This window comes from Artibeus jamaicensis, unplaced genomic scaffold (genome assembly GCF_021234435.1).
Source record: "Artibeus jamaicensis isolate MK-2021 breed Jamaican fruit bat unplaced genomic scaffold, CSHL_Jam_final contig_384, whole genome shotgun sequence".
Lineage (NCBI taxonomy): Eukaryota > Metazoa > Chordata > Mammalia > Chiroptera > Phyllostomidae > Artibeus > Artibeus jamaicensis.
The window spans coordinates 12,869,552-12,896,843 of record NW_026521810.1 but is presented as its reverse complement, the minus strand read 5'-3'; the positions used below and the strand labels follow the sequence as shown (position 1 = coordinate 12,896,843).

Here is a 27,292-nt window from a genome sequence, read left to right as displayed (position 1 = left end):
GGGGTCCTGCCTGGCAAACTCCAGGTGGCCCCAGATGCCCAGCCCTCCTGCCCTCACACACTTGTGCACAACTTTCTTCACTGACCTGTATTTATTGCACACCCATTGGGTGTATGGCTCAGCCCCAGGCCCTGGTCAGACGCCTCTGACCCCCAAGGGCCAGCCCCACTTGGGGGAGTTGCAGGCCCCAGGGCTGGTCACAAGCATGGACATGGAGGGGAGGAGGAGGCCCAGCAGGGAGGCTGGAGAGGCAGCGCGCCAGCCAGCGGGCGGCAGGCAGGCATCAGGGAGGCCGCTCTTGGCGGCAGCCTGCGGGCACACTTGGCTGAACAGAGACAATGGTGGCTGTTCCTCCAGCCCAGCCTCCTTCCCACAGGCACGGCCTCAGGTCCCTGAGTGTCCGGAACCCCCACCTGTCCCCTGCCCCTGAGAACAGGCTCAGCTGGGAGCAGCCAGAGGGCAGCTCGAGGGGACTTCTCAGGGAGGGCAGGGGTGCGGGGGGGGGCCTGGCGGCCCTGGGGAAAGAAGCTTTAAGGGATGAGGTGTGTGGGAGGGGGTCTGGTCCTCACACTCTCCTCAGCTGCATCTCCTTCCAAGACAGCCCCCGGGGGTGGGTCACCACCTCTTATGCTCAGCCTCCCCAGGGAGCTGAACCTCTTTCCTGGCCTTGGGGACACAATGGCCCCTCGTCCAGGATTCCCCTAGAGCCCCCACCACTTTTGGGCCATCGGCCCAGTTCTGTGACTGGCAATTGGACATGGGAGGTGGGACGCTCTCAGTTGCTCTGGTGCGGGGCCCACTGTAGGGAATGGGAGACAAAGGCACAGCCCCAGGGTCAGTCAGCCACCTTGGGCCCTGAGGCCTGCCTGCCTGCTTAAACGCTGTCCCCTCCCAGGGCAGGGCCGGAGTGACCCTGCTGCCTCAGGGCCCAAGGAGACTGGCTGGGGTCTTCCAGGGCCTCTTTCAGTAGGTCACCTGATTCCCAGAGCAAGACCACCCCCAGGACATAACTGCCCAGAGGCCTCCGCTGCCCTGGACTTTCTAGGAAGCTCAGGGCCCATCATTCTCTGCTTCTCAAACAAGTGCTGAGATGCTCCCAGGCTCAGGAAACAGCCACTCCGGATTTTGGAGGAGTGGAGAGTGATGTGGGACAAACTCTAAGGGTGGAGCCAAATCTTTGGCTTCCCTCCTCCTTCAGGAGGGCCAGAGACTGGGACAGCTCCACAGTGGGGCAGGTGGAGCAGTCCTGGCAAAGCTCAGAGAGGCAGATGGGCTGCCCTCCAGCAGGGAAGGAGGGGCCTCACCCTGGCCATGGGGCCACTGACAGGGGCTCCCCAGAGGGTTCCACCCCAGGTCCACCTCAGAGCAGGGGCCAAAGTCTGCGAGGTGACGCTGCTTCACAGCTGATGGCGGTTCCGCTTGGGGATAATCTTCCGGTAGGTTCTTCGCTCTGAGATGTTGCGCTTCACCTTGGCCGTGGTGGGGGCCTCATCCTGGTGCAGAGAGGGGCTTGAGTGGGACTTCTTCAGGCTGGGCTTGGGCTCCTGGGCATCTCCAGCCTCTTTCCCCAACTGCTCCTCCCACAGGTCCAGGTCATCTGAGGGGCAGTGCAGACGGGTCACCAGCAGCTGCATGTACATCTCATAGCGGGTTTTCTGCAACACACAGGTACCCCCACCTTAGCACCACCTGGCTCCAGGTGGGTCAGAGGCTGGAGCCATGAGGGGCAGACAGTTCACATGTGTATAATGCTATGGTAACACAAACTTCTGCAGAAAGAGGACTGGATTGACAGCTAGCATCTGCGTTGTACCTGCAACCAGTGTTATCTGCATAGTATTATAGTAACACCGATGAGCCAAGCCTTTACTAACAGCCAATACCGTGTGGTGCTGTAACTGACATCTCCCAGACGCTGAAAGATCTGTGACCCACCAGGCAGGCCTGAGATCTGCACAGCACTGCACGTGAACAGCCCACATCTGCACTGAACCCTTGTTGAGTCTGAACAGCATTTTAACATTGGCATTTGTAGAGCGTGATGCCAATGGCTCTCATCTGCTCAAGTCTCCTAAGGCCTCTGTAACTGGAACCTCCAGATATGGCTCCCAGTTTGCTCAGTGCTCTCCCACCCTCCATTCCATGAGGTCATCATCCCAGCCTGGGAGGTTGGGTGGGGCACACACCATGGACCCTGCTTATAAAGAAGAAAAGGAGGCCTTGGCTGCTAAAGGTCCTGCTGGTCAGTGGTGAGGAGGGGCTGGAATTCTGCAGGCAGACCTAGGTCCTGTCAGAGAACTACCCCTGGGGGCTCTGGGAGGTGATGTGCTCACAGCCATGGATGCAACAAGCCAGAGGGATGGCCAGGCTGGGAGAAGGCAGCAGAGGGGCCCGGTGGTACAGCCAGCAGGAGACACTGATGCTAGCTTCTCTGGATTCTGCCTTTGGATCACCTCTGACCCCTCCGTTGTCACAGGGCCCCTTGCCTGTCCTTGCTTCTGAGGTCCGAGAATGTGCACCGACGTCAGGCCAAAGCAGAAATTGGGTAGGAGGTTGGGGGCTAAAACATTTAGAATTGGTCATAGAACTAATAAGGGTCATTCCTTAGTCAATACCATAAATGACTAGAGTTGCATATAAATTTACTGGGTTTTGACAGGGTATTTGATCTTTCCATGCCTCAGTTCCGGCAACTATAAAATGAGGACCACAGTCCCTATGGCAGACTTTTTAGTAATTTAAGAAGATAATCTATGCAAGTAATGCAAGCTCCACAAATACAGCCTACAATCAGGTAGCTATTAAGAGAAATAATTAATCCAATGCACATTTTTCCTTCAACTTAGGAAAGGTCAAATACACTCTTAGGAGAAAAAGTTATACAAATAATGTTCCCTAACAGTGTTTCAGACAAGCGGCTGGTTTGTGGTCCCAGAACACGAGGACACACACCCCCTTCAAGCACCTATAGGCAGACATTGCCCAGCAGCACTTCGCGGGCCCTGAGAGACAGGGGAGCGGAGGCTGCAGTTCCGGATGCGACCACGAGGGGGAGGGCGTGAGCCGAAGTCTCACCTCGTGCTCCAGGTACTCCTTCCGCAGGCGGTATTCCTCCAGCTCCCGGCTGCGACCCCGCCGCTCAGGTAATTTCCTTTGCAAATCTAGCAGATCGTCCGAGGCGGCGTCCAGGCAGTTCTCGTGGGATCGATGCTGCTCCTCCTTGTAGTAGGAGCCAGCGGGGGAAGCAATCCTGAATTCCCCCCTTCTTCCTGGTGCACAGCTCACCCCGCCCATTCCGTTCCCAGAACTAGACCTGCAGCTTCATCCCCTCCCTGGCTCCAGGTGTTCAGCAGCCCCTCCCACTTCCCAGGACTAGTGCGTAGCCCCGCACCCCCATCATCTCTGATCTAGTCCTCCTGTCCCTATACCCCCTTCCCTCACTGTCCTAATCCCTCTTGTGGACGTACCAGGGAGCTCTGGGCCGGAGCCACGGGCAGAATGGGCCTCACAAACCGGCGCTGGGAGCCCACGGCTGCGGGGAAGGGCGGTGCAGAGTGCACCGCAGCGGCCAGGTTAATGCGCGCGATCCAGGAGCTCATCTCCTTGGCGGTGCTGAGGACAGAAAGGCCAAGCATGGGTCCTGCGGCCTGTCATCCTCTCACCTCCCGTCATCCTCTCACCTCCCGTGTGATCACAGCAGTCGTGCAGCGCAGGCAGGACTCAGAGCCTCACAAAGCCAGAAGCCCTGCAGCTAGCAGAACGGTTGACCTCTTGCCGCGGTTTCTCATTCATCAAAGAGGAAAATCCAGGAAGGCAATAGATTTTACATCAAATGCCAAAAATACCATGTTAGTGACTTCCTGAAATCCTCTGTTCAGAACCAGGAGGTGGCTCTGGACTTACAATGAACACATGCACAAGTACATTGGCAATGTGGGCCATGGGCACAGGGCAGGGAAGCAGGAGCCCTAGACCCCTTCCAACTGTGCTAAGGTTGGCTGATCAAGGTGGCAGCTCCCACCAGGGCTGGGCCAGCAGGCACCAGAGTGGGCCAGGCTCAGGGGACAGGGACCTGGGGCGCTGCTGCTCATCATCCACCCCAGACTCACGGTGCCTGGAAGAGGTAGAGGCGCCAGTCAGCAGTCCGCAGCTGGAAGACGTATGGCTTCTTGGTGTAGTGGGTGGCCGGCGTGGCCAGCGAGTGGTGCACCCCCACAGGCTCGTCTACCATCTGCCCCATCAAATTCTCCCCCTCGAGGCCACGGTCCTCTTCCTGCCACAGGGCACAGAGACTCAGAAAAGAGGGCTTCATAAGCTGCCCACCATTGCAATCATTCTGGGCCCTTCCAACCCTGTCTGCCCATCAGAGTGTGGAAACCCTTCCTACCTTCAGGAAGTAGAGGACCATCCCTCGAAGCAAAGTGTGGAACATCTTCCAGCCGCGCTTGCCCCATGGTGCTGTTCCGGGAGCAGAACACACAGGTGGGTGGGGGCACGGCGCCCAGACACACCCAGGCCCCCTCTCCTCACCCCTCACACCAGCTCCAGTCCCTCCCCCAACCGCAGGTGCATACACACACAAACCACACAGTCACAAACAGGCACATACCCATGTCACACACAGGCAGTCATACATAGAAACCAAAACAGATCAAACCATTGACAAACAACAAATTTGACATTCGGACAGAACATCACCTCTCCTGACACACCCACCCACAAGCACAGCCTTAACCCAGACATCTTTCTGGTCCCTGCAAGGTGATCTTGACTTCAGGAACCCTTCCAGACAGGCACAGGGTTCAAGCCCTTGGGCAGGAGGGGGCCTGCTCCCCTGCAGTCCCCCGGCCTTGCACAGGGCGTGTGGAGTGCTAGTTCCCTGGCTGGTGCCCATCTGACCTGAGGTTCCCGCTCTGGTTACGTTGCTGCCCCGCTCAAAAGCTCCAACCACCTGCAAAACTGCCCAGGTGCAGAACCGGACAATTTTGCCCAAATGTATCTCCCACCAGTCTCTTCCACACACCCCATGTTTGGAACAAACTATGCCAGCTTCTTTCTCGGGGGAAGGGCACTGTCTGCCCAACTTCAAATACCCAGACCCTCCAGGGTTCAGCTCGGACGTTATCATTTTCTAGGAGCCGTACCCCTGCTGCCTCCCACACCCCACCCACAAAACAAAACTCCAGACCTCGCTCTCCGCCACACCCCGTACTGCATCCAGCCCTCCCTGCACCTCTCCGACACCGACAGGCCTGTCTGATGTCTGCCTTAGCACAGGGGCTCTGGGGCAGGAGTGTTCGGTCCCTTCTGTGTCTTACACAGCACCTGCACCAGTCACTGTCCAGAAAGGAACGTGGACTGCCTGTCCTCAACCTGTGCACACGTCGGCACGTGTCCCCGAGCAGAGCTGCTCGGCACCCCCACACAGACAGGCCCGCACAGCAGTGGCAGACACCCACTCTTCTTGCCGTCCACATCGTGATGCATCTTTCGAGCCAGGATGCCCTGCTTGTAGGTGGGCACCGTGGGGTCCTGGAGCAGCTGGAGGAAGGGGTTGTTCATCTTGCCAACTGTGGGCGACGGCCGGGCCTTGTCAGGTCTGGCTGTGTCTTCCTCATCCCTGAACAGAGAGAATCAAGCGGAGGTGCTCTCTGGGCAGAGGCCACCAGGAAGCACCCAGTGCCTCAGCACCCCTACCCTTTCTCTCTCATGGGGGCTCCACACCTCAGGATACCCCAAAGGAAATCCTTCGAGGCCAACCCACTAGTTCCTGTCATCCTCAAGTCCCCTGCCTCTGGCTCCTCCAAGTATTATCTGGGTGCGTCCACCATCTCAGGCTGGCCCTGGGCTCTGAACTTGTCCCTCTTTCAGGTGGGCCAGGGGTGGAGAAAGGACAGGCCCAGAGGTAAGGCAGGGGTGCGGGGAGGGGAAGGCGCTTTCACTTACAGGGCCCACTCAAGCTTCTCACTTCGGATAGACCAGTACAGGGCCTGAAACAGAGGCACACAGGTGGCAGGGTAGCCTCGGGCTGCAAGGCTCAAACCCCACCTGGCGGAGGTCAGGTGGGGGCATTCCTTGAATGGGAAGGAGCTCATCCACGCTTCTAGCACGCACACACATGCAACCACCAGAAACTGAGTCAAGGTGACCACAGCTGTCCCAGTCCCTGCCTGAGCTCACTGAGGCCCAAACTTGTTCTCTCCGTGGGAAATGAATCATCCACATACCGTCCTGCCCAGAGGGAGCTGGCAGAGCAGGACTGGCTGACCGATGGGGCCAAGAACTGTGGTGAATGAGTAAGTGAGGTGCCGAACTTTGAAATGCCATGAAGAGCACTCATGCAGACACCGCCCATCAGCTTTGTGTAGCCCTGGGCACAGCTACAGGTGCCTGGCACATAGTAAGTGCTCAATGAAAGTTCACTGACTGGACAAAGGAACGAATGCTGTCGTTGCTGATGAAAAGTGCACTGTGTGCCCGGTGCTGCGCTGAGCACCTGACACCCTTCCTGTCATCATGATGACGACACTGTAAGTGGTTCTACCTTGGGGGGGGACCCGAGCTGGCTGGGGGTCAGGTTGTCCAAAACAAGAATTCAAAGCCCGGAGCACCACTCTCCTGGCTCTAGACTTTTTCTTCTTGATGTTTTGCCTTTGTTCACTTGCTGAACCAAAACCCAGTACTTCTCAGATTTCCCAGGCCTAGGAATCACCTGTAAGCTTGATGACCATTTTGGGGCCCCCAGCGGTTCGGGGGCCCCAGTGGTTCAGTAGGTCCGGGCTGGGGGCTGGGAATTTGCATAGGCTAACAAATCCCACGATGACCCTTCAGTCCCTTTCGGCCCTGTCCTCTGGAGGGTGTGTGGGCAGAGCCAGGCCCGAGGGAACCAGGAGCCAGGCCCAGGCCCCAAGCAGGGAACCGTCCTGAGCAGCCCCTTGTACCGCACCTTCAGCAGCTCCTTGGGGAAGTTTCCACCGTCTTGCAGGCCGTTCAGGTTGGTAATGAACTCCTGGCAGCTCATGCTCTTCCCAATGTTCTGTGGCCATGGAGAGAGGAGGGACACCTGGCATCTCCCCCGCAAAAGGAGAACGCCCAGCCAGCCACTCTGGACCCTTCTCCACTTGCTCAGGGCCTTTCCTGGCTGCGTCCCAGACCTCTGGTCCCAACTGCCCTCTTCTACACCCTGCCTTGCGTCCCACAGGTGCACTCCCCAGACGCTCACCTGTCCGTGCAGGTCCGTGTTCAGGAGCATGATAGCACAGGTCAAGGTGTGTATGGAATCTGCCTCAGAGAGGGGTGAGTGGAGAGAAAGCGCTAAAACTGAACTCTGCTTTTCCTCTGCCCACACTGGGCGGGTGACCCCCAAATGCTTGTTTCTCCACAGCTCCTCCCACTCCCCCCAGCTATCACCCAGGGAACTCCCAAGTGGGCCCGGGGACATGCCATAACACTCTCCCCCATACCCCAGAGACCCCTGCCCTCCTACCCACTGAGGAGAAGAGCCCAGGGTTGCACTGATGGAAGCGTCTGGAGAACTGGTAGAGGACTCGCTCCCGCTCCTGGGTCTCCCCGCTGAGCACCAGGGCCTGGAGGAAGCCCCTGGGAGGAGGGCCAGCGTCAGGACGGCGCCCAGGCAGGACGGCGCCCAGGCAGGGCGGCCCGCAGGCCCCAGGGCTCGGCCTGATCCCAGCCCCCGCCATCCCTCCTCCCCAGAATGAGCCCAAGGCATTACCGGAGGGCGCGGTCCAGGCTCTGGCCACCAAACTGGAAGAAGGACAGGTAGTCCTGAGCCACAGCCCTGCTGAAGTCGTCGCTGTGGAGGGAAGTGGAGATAAAGTCTGGGCTGGGGGTCTGGGCAGGGCCGTAGGCACAGAGGGAGCCCAGGGCCTGCACACATCCTGGGACCTGAGAAGCAGGGCTGGGGGTCCCAAGCAAGGCAGAGGCCCAGCCAGCTGAACCTGGGGTCCAGAGAGGGCAAGGGGCAGCCAGGGTCTGGTCTGTACCGGCACCTGACCTCAGGCTGGGTGGGAGGGACCGTGCAGTCAGGGCAGGGAGGCAAAGGGCCGGTCCAGTGGCTCTAAACTAGGTCAAAGGTGTGGAGAGGCAATGACACCAGTGTGACAAAGAGGCAGGTGTGGAGAGAGGATGGGGAGGGGTCACAATGGGGAACAATGGGGTCAGAGGTCAGCAGCAGGGTGCAGGGTCGCAGGGACCCTGGAGCCTCCTGGCTCAGAGCCCCTTACTTCTTCCGCAGGTGCACAGCCACTTCGGACTTCCGGAAGCCCTCCAGGCGGTACAGGCGGGAGGCCAGGTCCCAGGCCAGCTTCTCCGTCCTGACGCCATTAGCCAGCTTGTCTGCAGCCTGCGGCCCCTGGCCCTCCTCTGGGGACTTCTCCTGGGGCATGGGGTCCTCAGGAAGCCTAGAAAAGTCCATGTGCTCAGACTCCGGAGGGGCCCTCAGAGAGCCTGCTCCAGCTCCAGCTTCACAGCTAGATGCCCCAGAACCGAAAAAGGTGCGAGGATGAGTCAAGAATAGGCAGCTAGACTGACTTCAGGAATGGCGAAGGCCGGGGAGTCAGGTGGTTTTGTCCCTCCCTGGCACTGTGATAATGAGTGCTTTACTGTGGGAGGTGGACGGTGACCTGCTGTGAGTGAGTGCAGGCCAGCAGCCCCCACAGCCTCAGAGTGGCTCTCAGAACCACAGGAGTCACCACCTCCCACCTCTCCCCGGCTCTCCAGTCACAGCCTGGAGCAGGGAACCTTCCCTATGCGAATGCTGGTTATCCAGGTTCCCACAGTGAGGGACTGCGCAGGGCAGCGGCACTCCTCCTTCGGTGAAAATGTCCTGATAAACTACCCCCGCTGGCCTGACCGGGTCAGCATCTTCGCTGTTTGTTATCTTCTCATGGCGTCCGGAGGCTCACACGTGCCCCACAGGGCAGGTCGGACACAGTGGAAACCAACCAAAAAATGAAATTACAAATCTTCATTAAAGAAAACAACAGCCCTAGGATTTCATGAAGTCAGTGGCGGGAACCACAAGAAGAGGGGACGGGACAGTTGGGTCAGTGGGCAGCTGAGGAGCAGGAAAGGAAAAGGACACGCCCGTCCCATCTAAAGGGGACTGTTTGGAGAGTCAGCGGACGAAGCCCGAGAATTCTTTACAAGTGCCCTTGAGTAGGTGTCATTCCTAAAATGGTCCCTAGACAGAGGCACTTTCCAAATAGAAACGGTCATGGGACCGGATACTGTGAATGATCGAATTGTATCTTAGTAGAGCTGTTAATGCAATAAAAAAATAAATAAACCTCTCTGATCCCACTGTGAAAGTCAGGTGTGAATGAAAGACATCTATTGGGCCAGCAAGCTTGTGCCGGGAGAATTAAACCTCTTATATTGTATTAAATATAAGGTTATATATATAAACTTATTTATGGGATACTTATTATTGCTTGTCATGAAAAGCCCCAATGAAACCTTTCATCATTCACTATGAAAGTGTGGCTTCCATTTCAGTGAATCTCATTCTGGGCTGAGGTGACCTTAGATTCGGCACAGTGCCCTCTCCCTTAGCTGCTGAGAGGCCCCTCAGATCGCCCAGCCTCTGAGCACCTCCAGGGGCAGCAGAATCTTCCAGATGCATGAGGGGTTGGCTGTTTGACCCTGATACTGACTGATGGGCTCCGTAGCTGTCACCCGGGGACACAGATTTGGGAGTGGGGTTGACCCTGCTGTCAATACAACTTCAGGTCCATGATCTGCACCATCGCTGGTCTCATCAACAGGACCCCTCACTAGCTCTCTGGAGAACAGAGCCCTTTCCTGAGTGGAGACCCCAGGGGCTGATGTCTTCACGCACCAGCCAGAGGGGCAGAACTAGGCTGGCTTCCCGCCTGGCCTGTTCACACCTCTGGACATAGTTCTGGGGATGCTCCACCCTGCTCCAGGCCCAGACCATTCCCTCGGTCCCACTCGAACCTCGCCTGGCTGCTCTGGCTTTCCCTGAGAGCAGAACCAGCCTCCCGGGCCCAGCCTCTCAGACCAGTTTCTCCCAGACGCCTCCTCAAATTTGAAGCCTGTGAAAACCACATCACGTGCTCTGACCTCCCGCACCCCAAACCTACCTAGCACGACTCCCATCTCTCCGGGCACTTGACCCTGGTCAGGTTTCCTGGACACCACCCTGCCACTCCTGCTGTCTAGCTTTGAGCAGGTCTTCTGGGGCGCTGATCGACACACTGAAATCCTCCCCATGTGGGTGACTCTCTGCTCTTTGGTTTCCGGTGCATTCAAACCCTCCTCAAAGCCCCGCTGGTGCCTGGGCACATAGCCCTGGCTTAGCTGGCATTAGTGTGTTAAATCCCGGGATGCACTCCTCCCGCTCCCAGACCAGGGCCCTCTGGCCCGCCAGGCCCGCACTTACCCTCCTGAAGGCGTCAGGTGAACAGTGGGCTGGACAGCTCTGGCGTCTGTGGTGCCAGCAGGGCCCTCACTCTTCACTTCCTCCCCTGGGGCTGGGGCTTCTCTGGCCTCCTCTCTCTCCAAGGAACCAGGCTGTGCCCTGTCTGTCTCCAGGAGTGAAGGGCAGGAAGTCTCCAGGGTCCACGTGGGGAAGATGCTACTGGGGTGGCTGCTCTGGGGCTGAGGTCTGCCCTCCTGGGAGGACATAGGGCCAGGCCTGGAGCCGGGGTCTCTGTCCTCAGACTCAGGGCGGCTGGGCTCCGGTGCAGCGTCTGGGCCCCACCAGGGGCCAGAGGCTGGGGTGCAGGGAGCAGGCTCCTGGGAACACTCAGCATCTCTATCGTCTGAGAAAGAGCAGGAGTGAACTGGCAGGGGCGAGCAGAGCGGCAGACTGAGGGCCGGGGGGCCTGGCAGCGCCAGGACAGCTGCCGCCTCCTCCCCAGGCCCTCTCCCTACGGCTGTGCGGCACGTCCCATCCCTCCCGCGGGCAGTGACCTCCCACGTGCAGAGGCAGAGGGCATGGGGCTCCCACAAACCCAGCCCCAGGGCTCAGGAGGGATTAACCACTAAGATTCAGGCATCAAAAACGCTGCGTCTCTCGTGCATTTCGTCACGTATTCTATGAGATGAGTATTTGAAACCCACGGTCCTGACCATGTCACAGAGGCAGCGGCAGGATTTAGCCCCCAGTCTGTCTGGCTCCAACATGGTACAATAGGACCCTTCATGACAGCCATGGAGCCAAGAGTGACCTTTGTCCCACTCCGGATCCAAAGTCTCCCGCCACCCAATGTCCCAGACCCCACACTGGGTCTCACCTCTGTCCTGGGAGATAAGGGGCACCCAGGGCCAGGGAGGACCCTGTTCAGTCTGCCAGCCCTCAGGACCGGGCAGGGCCTGTTGAGAGGCACAGGGCAGTGGTGAGCCCTGGAGGTCCTGAGAGGTGGAGGGGGAGTCCCGGCAGGGAGCGAGGTCGGGGAGAATGACTGAGTTTCAGGGCCCACCCTCCCTGCTGCTTTCCCACCCAGCCTAGGCCCCGAATGCAGCGGAGGAACCCCGGATGGGAGAAGACCTGCATCCTAGGGGTGCTGGTACTGAGCCCTGAAACCACTGGGTTCACACTCCACCTTTGCAGATGGAGAAGGTGAGGCACAGAGAGGGGGAGTTACTTGCCGAAGGCTGCACAGGATGGGCAGCAGGGCCAGGGCCAGATCTGATATATCGTGTTTCCCAGGTCAGTGCTCTGTCCACACAGGATGCTGCAGGATGGAAACTGCCCGCCAGAGAAGTCTTAGAGGAGGAAAGGAGAGGAGAACGGTTTGACTCGGGAAACAGTTCCCGAGGCCTCCAGGCCCCAGGTCCTGGCCCCCGCCCCCCCCCCACCCCCACCGCCCAAGCACCAGCCCTGCAAGCTCTGAGGAGGATGAGGACAGGTCTCTCCATCTTTCCTCTGATGCCCCCAAGGCCCCACCAGAAGGCCGGCCCGCACTGGGACCCCAGCCTGTGGGGGAGGGGCAACACTCCGCAGCACCTCCGCTCTCCTGGTAACAGGTCCCCGCTCCCTGGGACCGGGAGGTCAGAGAGTCACAGCCCTGCTCTGCCACCTGGACTTTCCTTATCTCTTCAGCAGAGGCCTCCCCGGGAAAACTGTGCTCCCTGTGGTCCCACACACTTGTCCGCATGACTTGTCTTAGCTGCTCTCAAGGACCTCTGCCATTGTCACATGAGCTTGATCTACTGACACTGGGCAGGGAGGAGGACTGAAAGAGGGTGAGCTGAAAGTAACGAAATGCTGAAATCTCTGAGAAAAGAGAGGACAGGACTCTAACAGAACTCTCCTGCCAGGCGCAGAGGTCCCCTCGGCAGCTGACCCCTGAAGCTACAGTGAGCGATGTGCTGGAGGTGGGAGGGGCCGAGTCTGAGAAGGGCCCCCGCCTGGAGGAGCTGCCAGTGCCACCCTCAGAGCTGGGGGCTGGAGACACTGGAGGCGACGTCACCTGACACTGTGGCACCGGTAACGTTTCCTGTCATTCTGAAGGCCCCACTGACCCTGCCTTCCTGTTATGTCAGTTATGTTACCCCAGGTTCCGAAAGGACCTGGCATCTGAAGAGTGTTCTGGGCCCCGTGACGGCAGAGTAAGGCCTGTGCTCCTGTGTCCCCACGCACAGCTCTGGGTCGGTTCAGTTCCCGGGGCCCAGCTTACCTCACCCTCGCCCAGTCCAGGTGGAGCTGCCGGAGCCTGGTGGGTGGTGTCCAGTGCTGCCCGGAAGGAGGAGTGCGGTGTGTAGGTGGGCACGGGGAACGGAGGGGTGCTGTGCCCGCTGGAATTAGCCATGTGATCCCCTGAGTCTGGCTCATCTCCCAGTCCCCCTGGCTCGCTGCCTCCCAGCCGAGGAGGCTCCAGCGTCTGCGGGCTCTCAGGCTTCGCATCAGAGCAGGAGGCCGGGAACCGCCAGGGAAAGTGCTCTCTGGGAGCATCGGTGTCTGAGCAAGGGCTCCCCAGGAAGAGGGGGTTGTCACAGAAAGCGCTCTCCTCCTCAGCGCCCCACTCCGGGGAGGAGCCTGGAGTCTCCTCCCCGGGGCTTCCCAAGGCCAGGTCCGCTCCCTCAGCTCTGCTGCCGCATTCCCCAGAGGCCGCCTCCTTGGGTGGCCTGGGCTGGAGGCCTGAGTCCAGGGGGCTGGCCGGGTTGGAGGAGAAAGGGGGGCAGTCCACAGGGGCCCTGGGGATGCAGGACCTCAGCCCTGCCCTGAGCTCCTCAGTCTTCTCGAGCTCCTCCTCCAGGTCCAGGACACACATCTGGGCCTGCAGGATACCCGCCCAGAACACCACTTGGGTCGATGAACTCTGGCTCTGCCGTGGGCCCTCCTGGGGAGACTTGCTCCCCTGGCCCTCAGGCTCTGCGCTGCAGCCCCCGGGAGGAGCATCTTGCCTCGTGGAACCAGAAAGAGTTAGATGCTCTTTCTGACTGGATGCCCAGGTCTGTTCCGGGAAAGGGTTGGGCGGGTCCAGATGGCTGCGTGTTTCCCTCGGGTGCACTCCTTGGCGGGGCTGCAGATTGTCTCCCAAATAGACGTTGAGAACTTCCACAGGATTGGGGTGTTCACAGAGTCTTTCGTCACCCATCATCCACAGAGAGCAAGCGTGCAGGAGCCCCCAGAAGTGTCCACCTTCACCGTCTCATTTTGTGGATTGGGGGAGCACCGGCCACAGGGGCATCGGGAATCCACTCGGCCCTGGAAGTGCCCAAAGCAAATGCAGGTCAGCAAAGGGCTTCCAGCTCCTGTCCCGTGAGTCGGCAGTGTGGGAGTCCCTGGCACGTCCCTGGGCCCGGCTGAGGCACAGCGCCCTGCACAGCGTTGTGCTGCAGAAGTGCACCATGTACCCATGCCCCCCGGACCCTGCCGTCTCGGCCAGCCTGCTCAAAACACACCCATCTGTGGGCCGAAGTGGCTTCGCTGAAAAAAGACGGACTCACCAAACCAGACCCTCTCGGGGATCTAGACTGGAGAATGGACAGGGGGTTGGCAGCAGAAGGTGGAAATGCCTCAGAATAGTGTGAAATCAGGGGCAAGCCAAAAACAACATGTAAACCAAAGCAGGTGGCAGCCAGAGACATAGACTAGAGTCAAAAAGGATGAGACAGAATCTCTCATGGAAGAAGCAGGCACCTAAGAAGGTGCACCACAACCTGCCTTTTGCCCACTCCCCGAGGCTCATATCTTCAGGGACTGCATCCTTTGCAAGACAGGCCAGCTGGTCCGCACTTACAGCTGTGCAGCTCGGCCAGGTGGACGCAGGTCCAGGCACCCACTAAGCTCTAAGCTGGGCCTGGTCTCCTGCAGAGTGGATGCTTCCTGCAGAGGAGGGGAGGCTGGGGACACGTGGCCCAGGCTGCACCGCACCTGCTCAGCGCTGCCCTGTGCATCTGCCCCAGCAGCCGCACCAGCACTAGAGCTCGGGGCAGGGCCTTATCTTCTGCGGCCTATCTTGCAGGACGGTGCGGGGGAGGGCTGCTTCTTCAGAACAACTGATCAGTTTTGCTCTCCTGGCCACTGTGCAACTCGTAACTGGACTATCTCCGCCTTGTACCGGCTCTCAGGAACTGTGAGATTAAGCAGACAGGCCCGTAGGACATGCTGCTCCAGTCTGGAATGCACCCCTCGCCTCATCTCATCTTCTCTTATTTTCCCTTGGCCTCAAACCCCTAACTCATATATTTCTATCTTGAAGATTGTGTGTGCCAGTCATCTGTATGAAATATTTGGTAGAACAAGCGTATACATACACTCAGATACATGCTGACCACCTGCGACTGTGTGTGACTCACCCCCCCGATGTCCCACCTTACACACTCGGTAAATGGGAGCCCAGGAGCAGGAAACCAAGGCCAGACGAGCCCTGTTGCTGAAGGCCCCGGGCGGCCACAGCCTGGGCTGTGCCTCTTGCAAGAGGGGGCCTGCGGGAGATGAAACAGGACCACCAAGAACTGCAGCTTCTTATTCCTCTTGAAACTGTCCTCCCTCAAAACCCAACCACTATGCAAAACACAGTTCATTTCTGGGTTTCCACCTCTCCCTCAGACCCAACCCCGCACCCCTCACTTTTAGCAGGAATAGGTCATTGAGCCCCAGGAAAGGCCCTCACCCAGCCTTAAGGCCCATTTATTGCTGGGTTCTCAGTCAATCCCTGCCCCCAGCAAACTGTGACCCCCCATTTCTCATTCTCATTTGTGTATTTGATGCTCTGATTCAAACTCACTGAAACTGTTTTTGCCTTTCCCTTGTCTCCGGGGGGTCTCCCGATCTCTTCGCTCAGCCTTCAGTGGTCATTCCAGGCCTTTCTCCCTACCCCGCACCCCTCTCCCGAGCTACTGGCTGGGCAGTCCATGGGCTGCCCCCTAGCCCTGGCTCCCTGCTCCCCAAGTTGTGGTCTGTTTTCTGCTCTTAGTCCTCTCCCGCTGAGAGACCTGCCATGATCCCGTTTCCAAGGGGGTGGGAGGAGTGAGCCTCAGGACCCATGGTCTGTACTTGGGCAGCCCCTCTGGACTCCCTGCCCGGAACCACCTGGTGGGGAGTGACTAAGAGGGAGCAGGAGGTAGAACACCCTCACTGCAGCCTCCTGAGCACCGGAAACTCTAAGGAGACACATCTAAACTAGGGGAGGGGCGGGCAGAGGTGAAGGGAAGAGAGAAAAGCACCTGGTTTACAGGGACCTGAACATGGGCACTCCCAGCACCTTTCCCAGACCCCCGGGCCCTCCCTCCCTTTTGAGGCCTATTTGTGTGAGCTGCCCCCTCTGGGACCCTTCTCCAGCGTGTCCTTGTTCCTCCATCCCCCTCACCACCACCCCCCGAATGTGTGCCGCTTTAAGAGTTCCTGTGGACCCGGCCTGCTTCTGTGCCACCACACCCCTGCTGTTGCTAGTGAATTCGCCTGCAGGAAAAGTTCAAAAGCCAGTAACAGAACAGAGATGTGGGCAGGTTATCTAAAGGGTGTCCTGTGACTTTCTTATGTTCATCTTTGCGAACAGGTACTTATAAATAAATGTGTATATGACACAAAGCAGCCACACAGGTCAATGGTAATTCTACGCTGGACACTGGATTTGCAACCCCAGAAGAAACCAGATGTTCCTCACGGGATTCCAAGTGGAAAGGCCCCGAGAATAAAGAGAAGGGACAGTGCAGGGGCCCAAGAGGTCTGCAGGGCTTGGAAGAGGTGGGGGAGTCTGAGGAGGGGAGCCGGACGCCACGAGAGGACAAAGAGAGAAACAGACCGACAGACAGACTGACAGCAGTTGGCGGGGGCCCAGTACGCAGGTCGATGGGGTCATGACTCTGAACCAGTGAAATTCAGCCCACTGCACTGCACCCCTCACAGAGCACTCACCCGAGTCTCGTGTCCCCCTCTCCCAGAACACACGCGCCACAGAGGCAGGTTCTGCCTCGGGTGACCCATTAGAGACAGGCTGGGTGGCCGAATGACTTCAGCGATTGCTGATACTGTGCTCACTGCCACCTACACAGTTCGGGGTGGGGTATTTTGTTGTGCTTCCGTTCAGATTGGAAAAGTAATGTTGGGTGTCGACTAAGAAGTTCAGGACCACCTGTGAGACACAGGCTTACAGAGCTTGATGGTGGGGTCCTGGCTCCACGTGGGGGCCACAGCCATGTGGCTGGGCTGCCATGTTCTGTAAATAAATATACAGGATGCCCACCTCCCATTCCCAGTGCTGGGGACATACTTGTACTTAAAAGTTGTTCATTGTTTATGTGAAACACAAACACGAGTGGGCATCCTGCATCTCATGCGGCAGCCCTGCCCCACGGGCGTGGCCCAGGGCCGCATGGGGCCATGCACATGCCCACCACCGCCCGAGCTCCACCGCACACTCCCTCAGCCACTCCGCCGGCAGGACAAGCCGTACCATCTTCTCTTCCCACTAGTGGAGAAGCCGAGGCTCCAAGTTTGAGAAGCATGTGGGGAGCTCAGCAGGGACGTCGGGTGGGGCCTTCTTAATGTCACTGTCTTCCCACCACCAACCAAACCCCAGGGCATTCACAAATCCCTGCCAGCAGTCACTCAGTCATCTGTTCTCACTGTCCAGGGCAAGGCCCGCTGGACTCAGGCGGCACTCCAGAGGCGTTTGTGAGACCAAGGCTGAGGGACGGCAGGGTGGCCTCCAGGGACAGATTCTCAACAGACTCACTGGAGGCCTGGTGAGCAGGAGTTGGGAGAAGAGTTGGCATCATGTGACCTTATGACCTGAGGGCCAGGCTGCCCAGGAGCCAACACTATCCTCCCAGCCCAGCACCACGGGACCTGCCCCTGGGTGCTCCTGCTTGGCCAGCGGCCAACACGCTCGCGTGTGCTCCTGGCTCCCAGGAGCAGCAGGACAGAGAGGAGACTGAGAACCCACAGTGTCCTCGTTTGTGCCCTCGGGAGGGCCCCCTCCGGAGGGCACAAACGGGTGGTCCCTCATGGAAGGGACCCTGCAACTGGGGGTTTAAGAAATATCTATCATCTACCTATTACCTGTTATCTATCTATCTATCTATCTATCTATCTATCTATCTATCTATCTATCTATCTATCATCTCAGTTGTTATCTCTCTCCACCCCACCATCCTCTCCCTGCCTTGTCCTCTCCTTCTTACATTTGAAGATAAGTTCTGGGAGAAGTGGAATGGTTGTTTGGAATACAAGAAAATGCTTAAGTTCTGGAGACAGTGAGGGAAGGGCACAGAGGTGGAAAGTGGAGATGACTGTCTCCTGGGGCCATCGCTGTGGCCCCAGGCGCCCCCTCCCCCTCTGAGCACAGGCGGCTGAATTCATTTCATGGCCTCCCATCTGGAGGGGTCTCTTTAGGAGAACTCTGCAGGGGCTACACCGGTGCCCAGCTGATGGGGTAAAGGACACAGAAACTGAGCCGGGGGGCCAAGAGAACGCAATGCCCCCCACCCACTGCTGGCTCCACGCCACTCTGGGCTTCGAGGTGGTTTCATTTTGATGTTGGGACGGGAGGGAACCCAGTTGGCACTAGACCCTGGTTTGGGGGAGTGGGTTTGCTCTTCCCCTGCATGGTCACGCAGCCTGCGCTCTGCCTGCCGGAGGCTGGGCTCAGCCTGCCCCGAGGGGGAGGCGACAGCCTGGGCATTCTGCAGGCCTCACGCCCGAGGTCCACAGACTGCACTGAAATCCTGACTGCAGCTGATCAGCCATTGGCTTGGTCACAAACTCCACCTGGTTCCTCATCTGTCAAATACGGAAATAAGGTGCAGTAAGCTACCCCATTGGTCTGTTATAAAGTGGAAATGGGTCTGAGCGCCCTGCTGGGCCTGGGTCTTGGCTGACGCTCAGAAACACCATGCCCTGCCCATTTAACTCTGCTACTTTGAAAGTCCACTCAGAGAAGCAAAAACAAACAGCCTCCCCGAGAGCACAGGCAGCCCAGTGGGCTCACTCGCTCGGCTGCCCCTCCACCCCCCGCCCCACCGAGCCCGCACTGAGTCTCCTGCAGGACTGTGTGTGAATGTCTCTCCCTCCAAGCTTCCGCTCAGCACATGCTCCTTCCTTTTGCTCTGAAATTTTTCCCCTTCCTATGGAAAAAGTAAAGGCTCCTGGCCTGTCCAGGGATGGAGGAAGTGACCAGTGCCGTCCCTGCGCAGCCCCGGCAGGAGCGGCACAAAGTGCTGTCCCTCGGGAGCCAAGCGTGGAGTCCTCTGGGGCTGCAGGACTGAGGCCTGGCCTGAACCTGGAGACCGAGCACCGTGAGACCGTGCAGGGCCGCCCCACTTCCTGCCCACACAGGAGCAAGCATGCAAATGTGCGGGGGGAGGGGGGAGGCTCCAGGGGTGCCGAGGGCCCAGTGGTGGGAGGGCTAGGACTGCAGGAGGAAGAATGAAAAGGGCAGAGAGGATGAGGCAGAGCACGGACAGGTCTCAGAGCAGCTGCTGCCTGGGAGGGGCAGGGTGCACGGGGAGGGCTCAGACCTGGCTGTCTCCGCACCCCTTCTTGGACCCCCCCCCACTCCATAAACAGCTCAGCAGCCAGGCTCTGAGCCCTGAGCTGGTTCCTTATTTGTAGATGTCCCAAGAGGCTGGGAGACAGGTCCATTTGAGGCCTATCCTTCAACCCCCCCCACAAAGGCCCCCAGCCCCGAGGGGACTAATACTGGCTGATGACAGGTCGCCCGCCCAGCCTGTTGGCGGAGCAGCACCTGGAGTTCTGGAACCAGGGGCAGTGTGAGAGGTGGTCCTCCAGGAGGCCGGCTTCACCTCCAGGGCACGGATACAGCAGTAAGCCTCAGAGCGCCTCGCAGGGCCAGAGAGTGACACGGCTTCCGCTGCCATCAGGTCCACAGGGATAAAGAGAGCTAACCTGGCAAACTGGCAGGTCAGGCCCCTGCCTCTCACCGGCCTCTCTGGGAGCCCCCAAACAGCTGAGTCTGAGCGGAGTCTGACCACACCCAAAGGCTGCCCCCCCACCGCCCCCGCACCCCCCCACCCCAGCCGCTCTAAACCCAGTCTGTCTGGCCTCCTTCTCTTAAAGGTCGAGGGTCAAGGCTTACTTGAGCCCTAGTCCCTAAGGGCGCCCACTGACCACCCAGCCACAGCAATCGCCATGCACCCCAGAAACTTTCTGGGCCCCCCACGTTCACTACTGCAGACCCCAAGGGCTGCAGCAAAAAGCAGAGAAAGGGCCAGATGAGGTGGGAGGGGTGAGAGCAGAGGGGGAAGAAGAGAGGGAAGGGGGCAGGTTGGGTACAGCCCAGGCCAGGCTCACAGCAGGTGCACGGCAGGGCTCACAGTGGCTTCCTTTCTGCTCATCTGCTCAAGCCACTGCCCCAGGGCACACAGGACTCTCCCTGCCCTACTCTCTCAGCTCCGGCCCAGGCCCACACCAAGCAGGCCCACCTCACTCACCTTCAAAGACCCCAGGAAAGGACCAGTGAGCCTGGCCCCAGGGGGCAGTTCCTGCTGCACAGCCTGTCCGTCCTGTGAGTGGTGAATGTGGTGGCTGGCGCTTCCGACTTCCGTTCCCCGCACCCCCAGACACTCTCACCCCTCCCGCTCTGCTCCCCTGGCCTCCCCAGGGCTCCCCAGCTGCTGCGCACCTCACACTTCCTGCCCACAGGCCAGGAGCCTCCACTCCCAGGCCCAGTGCCTCACGGGCCCTTACCCGCACCACCCCCCACGCCTCAGCAATGGTCCAGAGAGAATCACGCCCTTCTTCCCCCAGGGCCTGGGGGAGAGAAAGGGGAAGGTGCAGGCCCCGGACTGCGAACAGGCCCCTCCCCTTCCTGCCTGTGGTTCTGTCACCAGGTTCTCATCTCTGCCCAGCTCGCAGTTCTCTGCTGGGCGCACGATGCGGCAGAGGAGACCCTATGGGCAACTGTAATTTTCTGTTTTTAATAATAGACATTTCGATCCCTGTAACCTTATACAACTGTCCAGTCATCACAGTGCTCCGCAGTAGTGCCTCAGCCACTCCTTGCATCTATTTAAGAAGCATCACTGTACCCATTACACGGGAGGCAGGTTCAGGGTGACAATGCCACTGCCCAGGGCTATGCAGTTGGGAAGTCACACAGCTGGGGTTGGAGCTCCGTCTCTAACCACAGGAGCCACGCACTGTCCATTTCCCACACTGAGTTCCAGATGTACTTCTGTGGAACACAGGCCATGGGTGTCCACAAGTGTGAGACGGGTAGGGCGTGTGTTTCTCTGCACAGCCTGCCTCTCCAGCTCCAACTACCACCAACTTGTCTGCTGAGGATCCTGAGATGCCTGCGCCACTCCAGCTCCAATCCTCGTAAATCTAACTGCTCAGGACACCCCTCCACTCATATCGCCTTCAGGCCTGGCTGCACAGCCCACCGTCCGGAGGGCAGGGCGGAGGCCGCAGCCCTCCCCGGCTGAGGCCCCCAGGGTGAGCGTCCATAGACACAGGCCCACCCGACCTTTCTCCACCACACTCCAGGCACCAGGAGCCTGGACCTTTGTCGCCCCCCAGACCCACATGGCCTCTTCCTGCCGCCGAGGCATTGCTTCGATGCTCCACGCAGCCCTGGCCCTGGGGTGGGGGCAGACAGGACCTGGACCTCTGGGCACGGAGGGGAACAGGAAGAAGAGCAGGCTGCGGCAGGGCCGAAGGCTGGGGGCTGGCTCTCTGGCGGGAGGCCGACGATCCTGATTCACGGTTAAGGTGGGAGGTGGGAGAACACTGCAAGTGACAGTTTGTCGGCTGTGGCTACGACCTGGACACAGGCCCCACGTCAGATGGGGCCTCCGCTGTTCTTTTTAGGATGGAAACTGTTAGGCGCACCTCAAACTCAGTGGAACAAACCTGGTTCTTTGCTGTCCCCATCCCCCAGCGGCTCCTCCTTCTGTATCTGGGCTTTGCCCGGTGTGCAAGCCAGACACCCAGTGACCTAAGCCAAAACACAAGCCCTCCTTCTGGACTGCAGCCTCACCGGGCCTCTAGAATATGGCCACCGGCTCAGCCTGCACCTCCTCCACACGGTCACCTATGTGAAACGCTGCTGAATTATCAGGAAAAAAATAAACCCCGCTCTCAGGGTGCTTCCAGTTCTGCGGCAGAGACAAAGTAAGCAAGCAGGTGACTAAATCAACGTCTGACTGTAAACTGCGGAATGCTGGGGAAAGGGGCAGGGAGAGACAGTGGGGGGGGGGGCGGCGTGGGGGTCAGAAACGCCTGGGGGCAGCCAGCTTGCAAAGAGCTCGGGCCCAGGGAACTGCCCTCCTGCTTCCTCACCTGGGGCCACCTAGGTCTCCCTGAGTTAAGAGAACAGAAGCAGGCCAGTTTGGTCAGAGCTCCCAGCCTGGGGGCCTGGGGGCCTGAGGGGGTGGGGGGGGGGAAGATGGACTAGAGTGGCAGGGCACAAAGTCAGCAGAGAAGTGACAGGGCAGAGAGTGATTCTGCTCTGTGGCTGCCATCTCCGGCGGCTGGATGGAGGAGACAGTCAGAGGCTCAGTGAGAGCAGGGGCACCGGGAGGGGGCTCCGAGGCTGGCCAGGGCAGTGGGACGGGAGATTTAAGGGCAAAGATATGGCAGAGGAGGGGACACAGAGGACTTGGGGTGTATATTGGATGACTGGTGGGATCTGCCACTTAAGCAGATGAGAGGCGGAGAGGACAGGGGAGTTGGGTGACTTCCGGCTGGAGCGACTCAAGGAGCAACCCAATGAGGTAATGGCACCTGCTGGAAGGAGACAGAACCGGGAGTTGAGGCTTAGGGGAGAAAATCAGTGACTTTTTAAGTGTTAGGTTTGTGATATCGGTGACATACTCAAGCAGACAACTGAAAACCACGCCTGGAGTGGACGGGAGGGGCTGGGCTGGAGAAAGTGGCGTGTGTGTGACCAGTAGAAAGGGGTCCATGCTGGAGCGGGTGGGGGGGCGGTGCACCCAGGAGAGGGCTTCACTGTCGAAGAGGCGAAAGAGACTCGCACAGGGTTGTCACAGAGGACAAGAGAGGAGATAACTTTAGAAAAGGAAGTGGTTGGCTCTAGCAGACGCTACTGCGAAGTTAGAGGCATACCCAGTAAAAGTGACCACGAAATGTGACCACAGGGAGATTACAGACAAGCAGGGCGAAGGGTAGGGAGCAGGGGGAGCAGGATCCAGGCAGCTATGAAGTGAGGGTGGGGTCAGCCTCCCCCCCCCTCTGCTCTAGCCTCTCCACTAGCCCAGTGGTCCACAGGTCCCTGCGGCTGCAAACCGGGGATCCACCTCCTTCCCTTTACTGAGAACACCTCAAAGGCCAGGCTGACTGGCCCACTGCACACGCCCAGGCTGAGTGGTGTCTGGCTCACAGCGCCCCACGAGCACATGGTGAGTGAGAACGCGCTCTCTTCATCGCCTTCTCCCTGACCACTTCCGGACGGGCCCCTGGGAAGGGGACCCTGCCTCTCCCTCTCCTCCAAGTGATGGGTCTGGGATGTGAGGGGGGGTGTTTGGGGCTTATGGGGCCTGGCTAGGGGGTGCATATAGCAAACTTTAAGATGAGATTCCCAGACTCCTGCAACCAGCAGCTCTGTTCCTCTTCCTAGAACTTTCATCTCCTCCCAAGTCTGCAAGGAGCAGAGCCCTGGCTGGGAGACCCCAGGGCGCCAGTGAGGACGGACGGTGAGGGCACAGAGGGGAAGCTGGCTCGTGCCCCAGAGCCCCTGCCAGCATCGACCGTTGATCCCCTGCATTCTCCCACGCATTCCTGGGGCTCCTTACCCGGCTGCCGTCCCCCTCCCCAGGGCCCAGGGGACACAAAGTCTCTGCACCTGACCATAGCTGTGGCCAGGCACCCCTGCCAGGCAGCCCTTCCTGCCTCCCCCAAGATGAGCGACTTCCTGTTTGCCCACAGAGGAAGCCGCCCAGCACAGGTGGGGAGGTGGTATCTCAGAACCAAAAGCACAGGAGAGTGGAGCCCACCCCCTACAAGAGGAGCTCTGGGGATTTCGGCACAAGGTCTGACTTCCAAGAGCCAGCAAAGGACGGGCACGTGGCTTACCACCGCCTTCACTGGGGCCCCCATGTGCTGACTGATGTGCCCCCCACGCCCTTTATAGGCAGCACCTCCACTCCCGTGAGTCTGGGTGGTGTGGGTGTCATTATCACCATTTACAGAATGGGCGACGAGACTGAGGGCCAGAGCAGTTACTGAGGCTGGACTTGAACCCAGCACCACCGAACCCCAGCAAGTACCCTCGTGTGTTCTGCTACAGCCATTGACTCTGCAGCCTACGGGGATGAAGAAGAAGGCCTTTCCGTGCTCGCTGCTGACAGTGCAGCCTGAACTCATCTCTCCCGACAAAGCTCAAAACGTCGGAGTGGACGGAGCTTACTATGGTCCTTCCCAGGGCACCAGCTCCTGGTCAGGAGCCCCTCAGTGGGCTTCCGTGTCCCTGAGTACACAGGAGACCGCGGAGCGGGGCAGCCCCATGCTGCTTCCTCCAGAAAAGGCCCCTCCCTTCCAGCTCCCCAGCCTCAGGGAGGTCAGATGGGAGGATACTTGCCTCCCAACATTCCTCTGCCAGGTCAGAGGCTGCGGTCCCACTGTCCAGCTTGACGGTGGACTCCCTGGGGATGGAGCAGAGCTGGAGGTAGAGCCACGTGAGGGTGTCCAGTGACTGAGCCATGGCCTTGGGTCAAAGGTGCCCCCAATGCCTATGGGTCAGGTCTTAGACTCTGAGGGGAACATGTCCCAGGGGCAGGGTAAGAAAGGGCACCAGCCCAGCGGAAATACTGTCACCAGCCTCCCAGGACACGGTCGGTGCCTATGTGGCCCTGGGTTTTCCAGAGCAGGTAGAAAGCGACTGTTTCTTGGGCCCAGTTGCCCAATCCCTGGTGGGCACAATAACCTTCCGAAGCTATCTATCCCTTCTCTGCTGCACAGACACTCGGGCCACAGGTCCCCGGCCCGGCCTCGCTCCCGGGCTCCCTCCTCAGGTCCCTCCCAACTCAGTGTGCCCACATCAGCACCTTGCCTGCAGCCCCTCGTCATGGGTCTGCCTTCATGCAGCAGTGATTAGGACTCCACAGTCGTTCCCCTCTGTCCCCAAGTTCCCCTGGCACCCAGAAGACACTTGCAAAACATCTGCTGAAACAGCTGTGCATGCAGCTACTGATACAGCGAGAACACTCACCTGTCACTATCACCATCAGGGACAGGATGAGCAGGCGGTAGGACCACATGGTGAATCTCGGCAGCCTGCGACTACCTCATTGCTGCAGAGTATTTGATGAAGTAGACAGATGCCCAGAGTACACCATTAAGTAAGAAAACGGTTGGTTAGAGCGTTATCCCACCACACCAAGGATGTACGTTCGACCCCCAGGCCATGACACGTGCAAGAAACCAACCAATGGGTGCGTGAGTAAGTGGGACAGCCAGCCAGTGCCTCTCTCTCTTCCTTCCTCTCTCCCTCGAAAATCAATTTAAAAAACTTAAAAACCTTATAAGTCTTGAGATTGTACTCAGTCTACTCTCAATTTTTTAAAATGCGTTTGTGTACTTAGACAATGGAACCCCGACCTGCAGGCCGACGGTGGCTGTCTGTGTGTGGCAGTGCCCACGGTGAAGTTCTTCATGCTCTTTGCTGTGCATGTAGCTTCTAAAAATGAGTATGTGTCATGTCAGTCATCCGCAAAAATAATGGAGGTATTAGAAAATGAAGTTTGTTGAACTAAATAATGAGTGAATGTTTCCATTCACTGTACAGGTGGAGGCTCTCTGCAGCCTCTGTCCCGGGCCTGGGTGGCAGGGCTCCCATGGGGTGACTGCTGCAAGCCCTCACCGTGACCACCTCTCAAGTGGCTGTCAGTGTGACCTCGTTCATGCTGGTGTGGGGACCCACTTGGAACTCCACAGTTGGTATGAAGATTATTTTAGGGTAAAGACACTTGAGATCTGACAGATGCAAAAAAATAACCTTCTCAGAGCTTCCCTTAGCGGATAAAAACAGTAACTTCTGGGAATCAGGCTGCCACGAACCCCTTCTTCAGGCAGCTCGGACCTGTGAACTCACCGAAGCCACTGAATCCCTTCTCTAGAGCAGTGACGGCCCCAAAGTCTGAACCACCACTTGGACCTGTGAACTCAAGCATTACTGCAGATTTCCTCATCTCCATTTGCTCTACAAAACCCAGTGCCCCACAAGAACCTGTTTGTCTTGCCATAGAAGCCTTGTCTCTCCTCTCCATTTGCCTACTAGGAATATGAGCCTTTAACTTTGACAGCATACCAAGCCAGCCACTTCTCTGATTGGTCCCACGTGCACGCCAGTAAAACCCTCTTCACCAATAAGCTGTCTCTTGTCAGGCCCCTGTCACTAAATCAAAGAGGGCAAAGGAAAAGACTTTTCCCTCCCGTGCATAGTAGAGATGACCTCCTCCACACCTCCATGAACCTAAGGCTGGGTTTGCCTACATGCGTGTGTGGGACACAGAATGAGAATTTTTACACAATCAAGGATTTATGTGCATTGCATGAAAAATAATTGATACAGCAAATGTATGACTTCATAGGTGCTACACTAGGACTATGCTAAAGTAATAATAACAACTATTTTATATTGTTTTTTAAAGTTATGTGTATTCAAGAGAAAATATGAAATAAAATAGTACAGGTGGAAAACTATGTCAAAAACTGTGACAAGCACTTGCTCCTTTGGAGGAAAAACTGAGTTTTCCTAATAGTAATGCTCCTTAGCTGTCATCTGTCACTAAGTGCCGAACAGGACGTCAGGCTCCCTCTTAGCAGGGAAGCAAGGCTGGTAAGGCAGAGAGCAGGTATGCTGGCTGACACGGTGACGCAGAGGAAGACAGAACTCAGAGCAGGGCATTTCCTGGGTCGCCAGAAGGGCTGCTATTCCCCTAGGGGGCGCCCACGCTTCCCCTGCCTGTAGCAGCAAAGTCCTGGGCCCAGTGCCCTCTGGTGCCACCAGGAGCCATCGGTACTCCATACCCTATAAACAGTCACCAGGAGTCACAGGGGTGGCGGGGAGCGGAGAGGCCTAGCACAGCGGCCTGGGAGCTCATCCTAAAAAAAGAAAGGCCCTCACGGCTGCCTGTGCTTCTGGAGCCCTTCCCCCTCCTGCCTGTCTCAGCACTGCTGTGCATCCTCCAAGGCCCCACTGAGAGACGGCAGGAAGGCAGGGACTCCTTCTTGGATGTTCTTGCTTATAACTGTCCCCCACCTCTGCCCAGGATGTTTTCCTGGCTGTCTGGCCAGGAAAGAACAGAGTTCGAAAGTGCACCCAGCCTGCCCGGCTGGTCGGGCCTGTCCATCTGCTTAACCCTGCCTACCTGCCCAGGGCTCTGTCCTGCAGAGCCCTTCCTGCCTTTCTACGCCCTCTCCCTGGGCAACCTCCTCCTCACTCACGCACCTTCACCTCCTACCTGCTCACAGAACTGTTTACCCCAGCCCAGAGGGCTCTAACTGCGACAGGGGCCTCACGGCCATCCTCCCGGCAGGGTGAGTGGGACTTCAGACTTGGCGACAGCATGGGCATGTGTCCGTGAGTGCACTCCCCATCCCCAGCCCAGCCTGCCCCTCCTGCCGGTCCTGTCTGTGGCACCACATCCGCCCAGTTTCCCAAGTCGGCAGCCCTGCCGCTAGCCTAGACCACTCGTGCCTCCTGCCCCTCACATCCCCATCCACAGTTCACTCCAGTTCTCCTCCCAGACATCACTTCTGCCCTTGTAAACCTTTACCAACTGACCCCCAGCCCCTGGCCCCACCCCGGTGCCTTAAGGGAAAGCCCAGTCCTGGCATCTGACCCCCAGCCTCTCCTGGAGCCACACCCTCCAC

General features: G+C 58.4%; 1 protein-coding gene across 1 annotated transcript; it reads right to left on the bottom strand.

The window, feature by feature from the left end:
* Nucleotides 1-54: 54 nt before the first annotated feature.
* Nucleotides 55-20,212, bottom strand: PSD4 (pleckstrin and Sec7 domain containing 4). Its single transcript, XM_053664626.1, has 17 exons — nucleotides 19,888-20,212; nucleotides 12,666-13,696; nucleotides 11,635-11,751; nucleotides 11,280-11,358; nucleotides 10,424-10,805; nucleotides 8,244-8,420; nucleotides 7,733-7,813; nucleotides 7,487-7,599; nucleotides 7,223-7,281; nucleotides 6,947-7,036; nucleotides 5,947-5,990; nucleotides 5,460-5,620; nucleotides 4,388-4,458; nucleotides 4,110-4,273; nucleotides 3,468-3,612; nucleotides 3,076-3,219; nucleotides 55-1,655 (listed from the first exon to the last, which is right to left on the bottom strand). The coding sequence occupies exons 2-17, from the start codon at nucleotides 13,587-13,589 to the stop codon at nucleotides 1,398-1,400; spliced, it is 3,009 nt and encodes a 1,002-aa protein (XP_053520601.1). The 5' UTR covers nucleotides 13,590-13,696; nucleotides 19,888-20,212; the 3' UTR covers nucleotides 55-1,397.
* Between the last annotated feature and the right edge of the window lie 7,080 nt (nucleotides 20,213-27,292).

What these genes read in the sequence shown, in the direction of transcription:
- PSD4 (XM_053664626.1), bottom strand. Translation starts at nt 13,589, where the DNA reads ATGATGGGTGACGAAAGACTCTGTGAACACCCCAATCCTGTGGAAGTT. An exon ending in AGCCTGGACCGCGCCCTCCG is followed by an intron (nt 7,600 to 7,732) that starts GTAATGCCTTGG and finishes CCCTCCTCCCAG; the next exon opens with GGGCTTCCTCCAGGCCCTGG. An exon ending in GAGAAGCTTGAGTGGGCCCT is followed by an intron (nt 5,621 to 5,946) that starts GTAAGTGAAAGC and finishes CTCTCTGTTCAG; the next exon opens with GGATGAGGAAGACACAGCCA.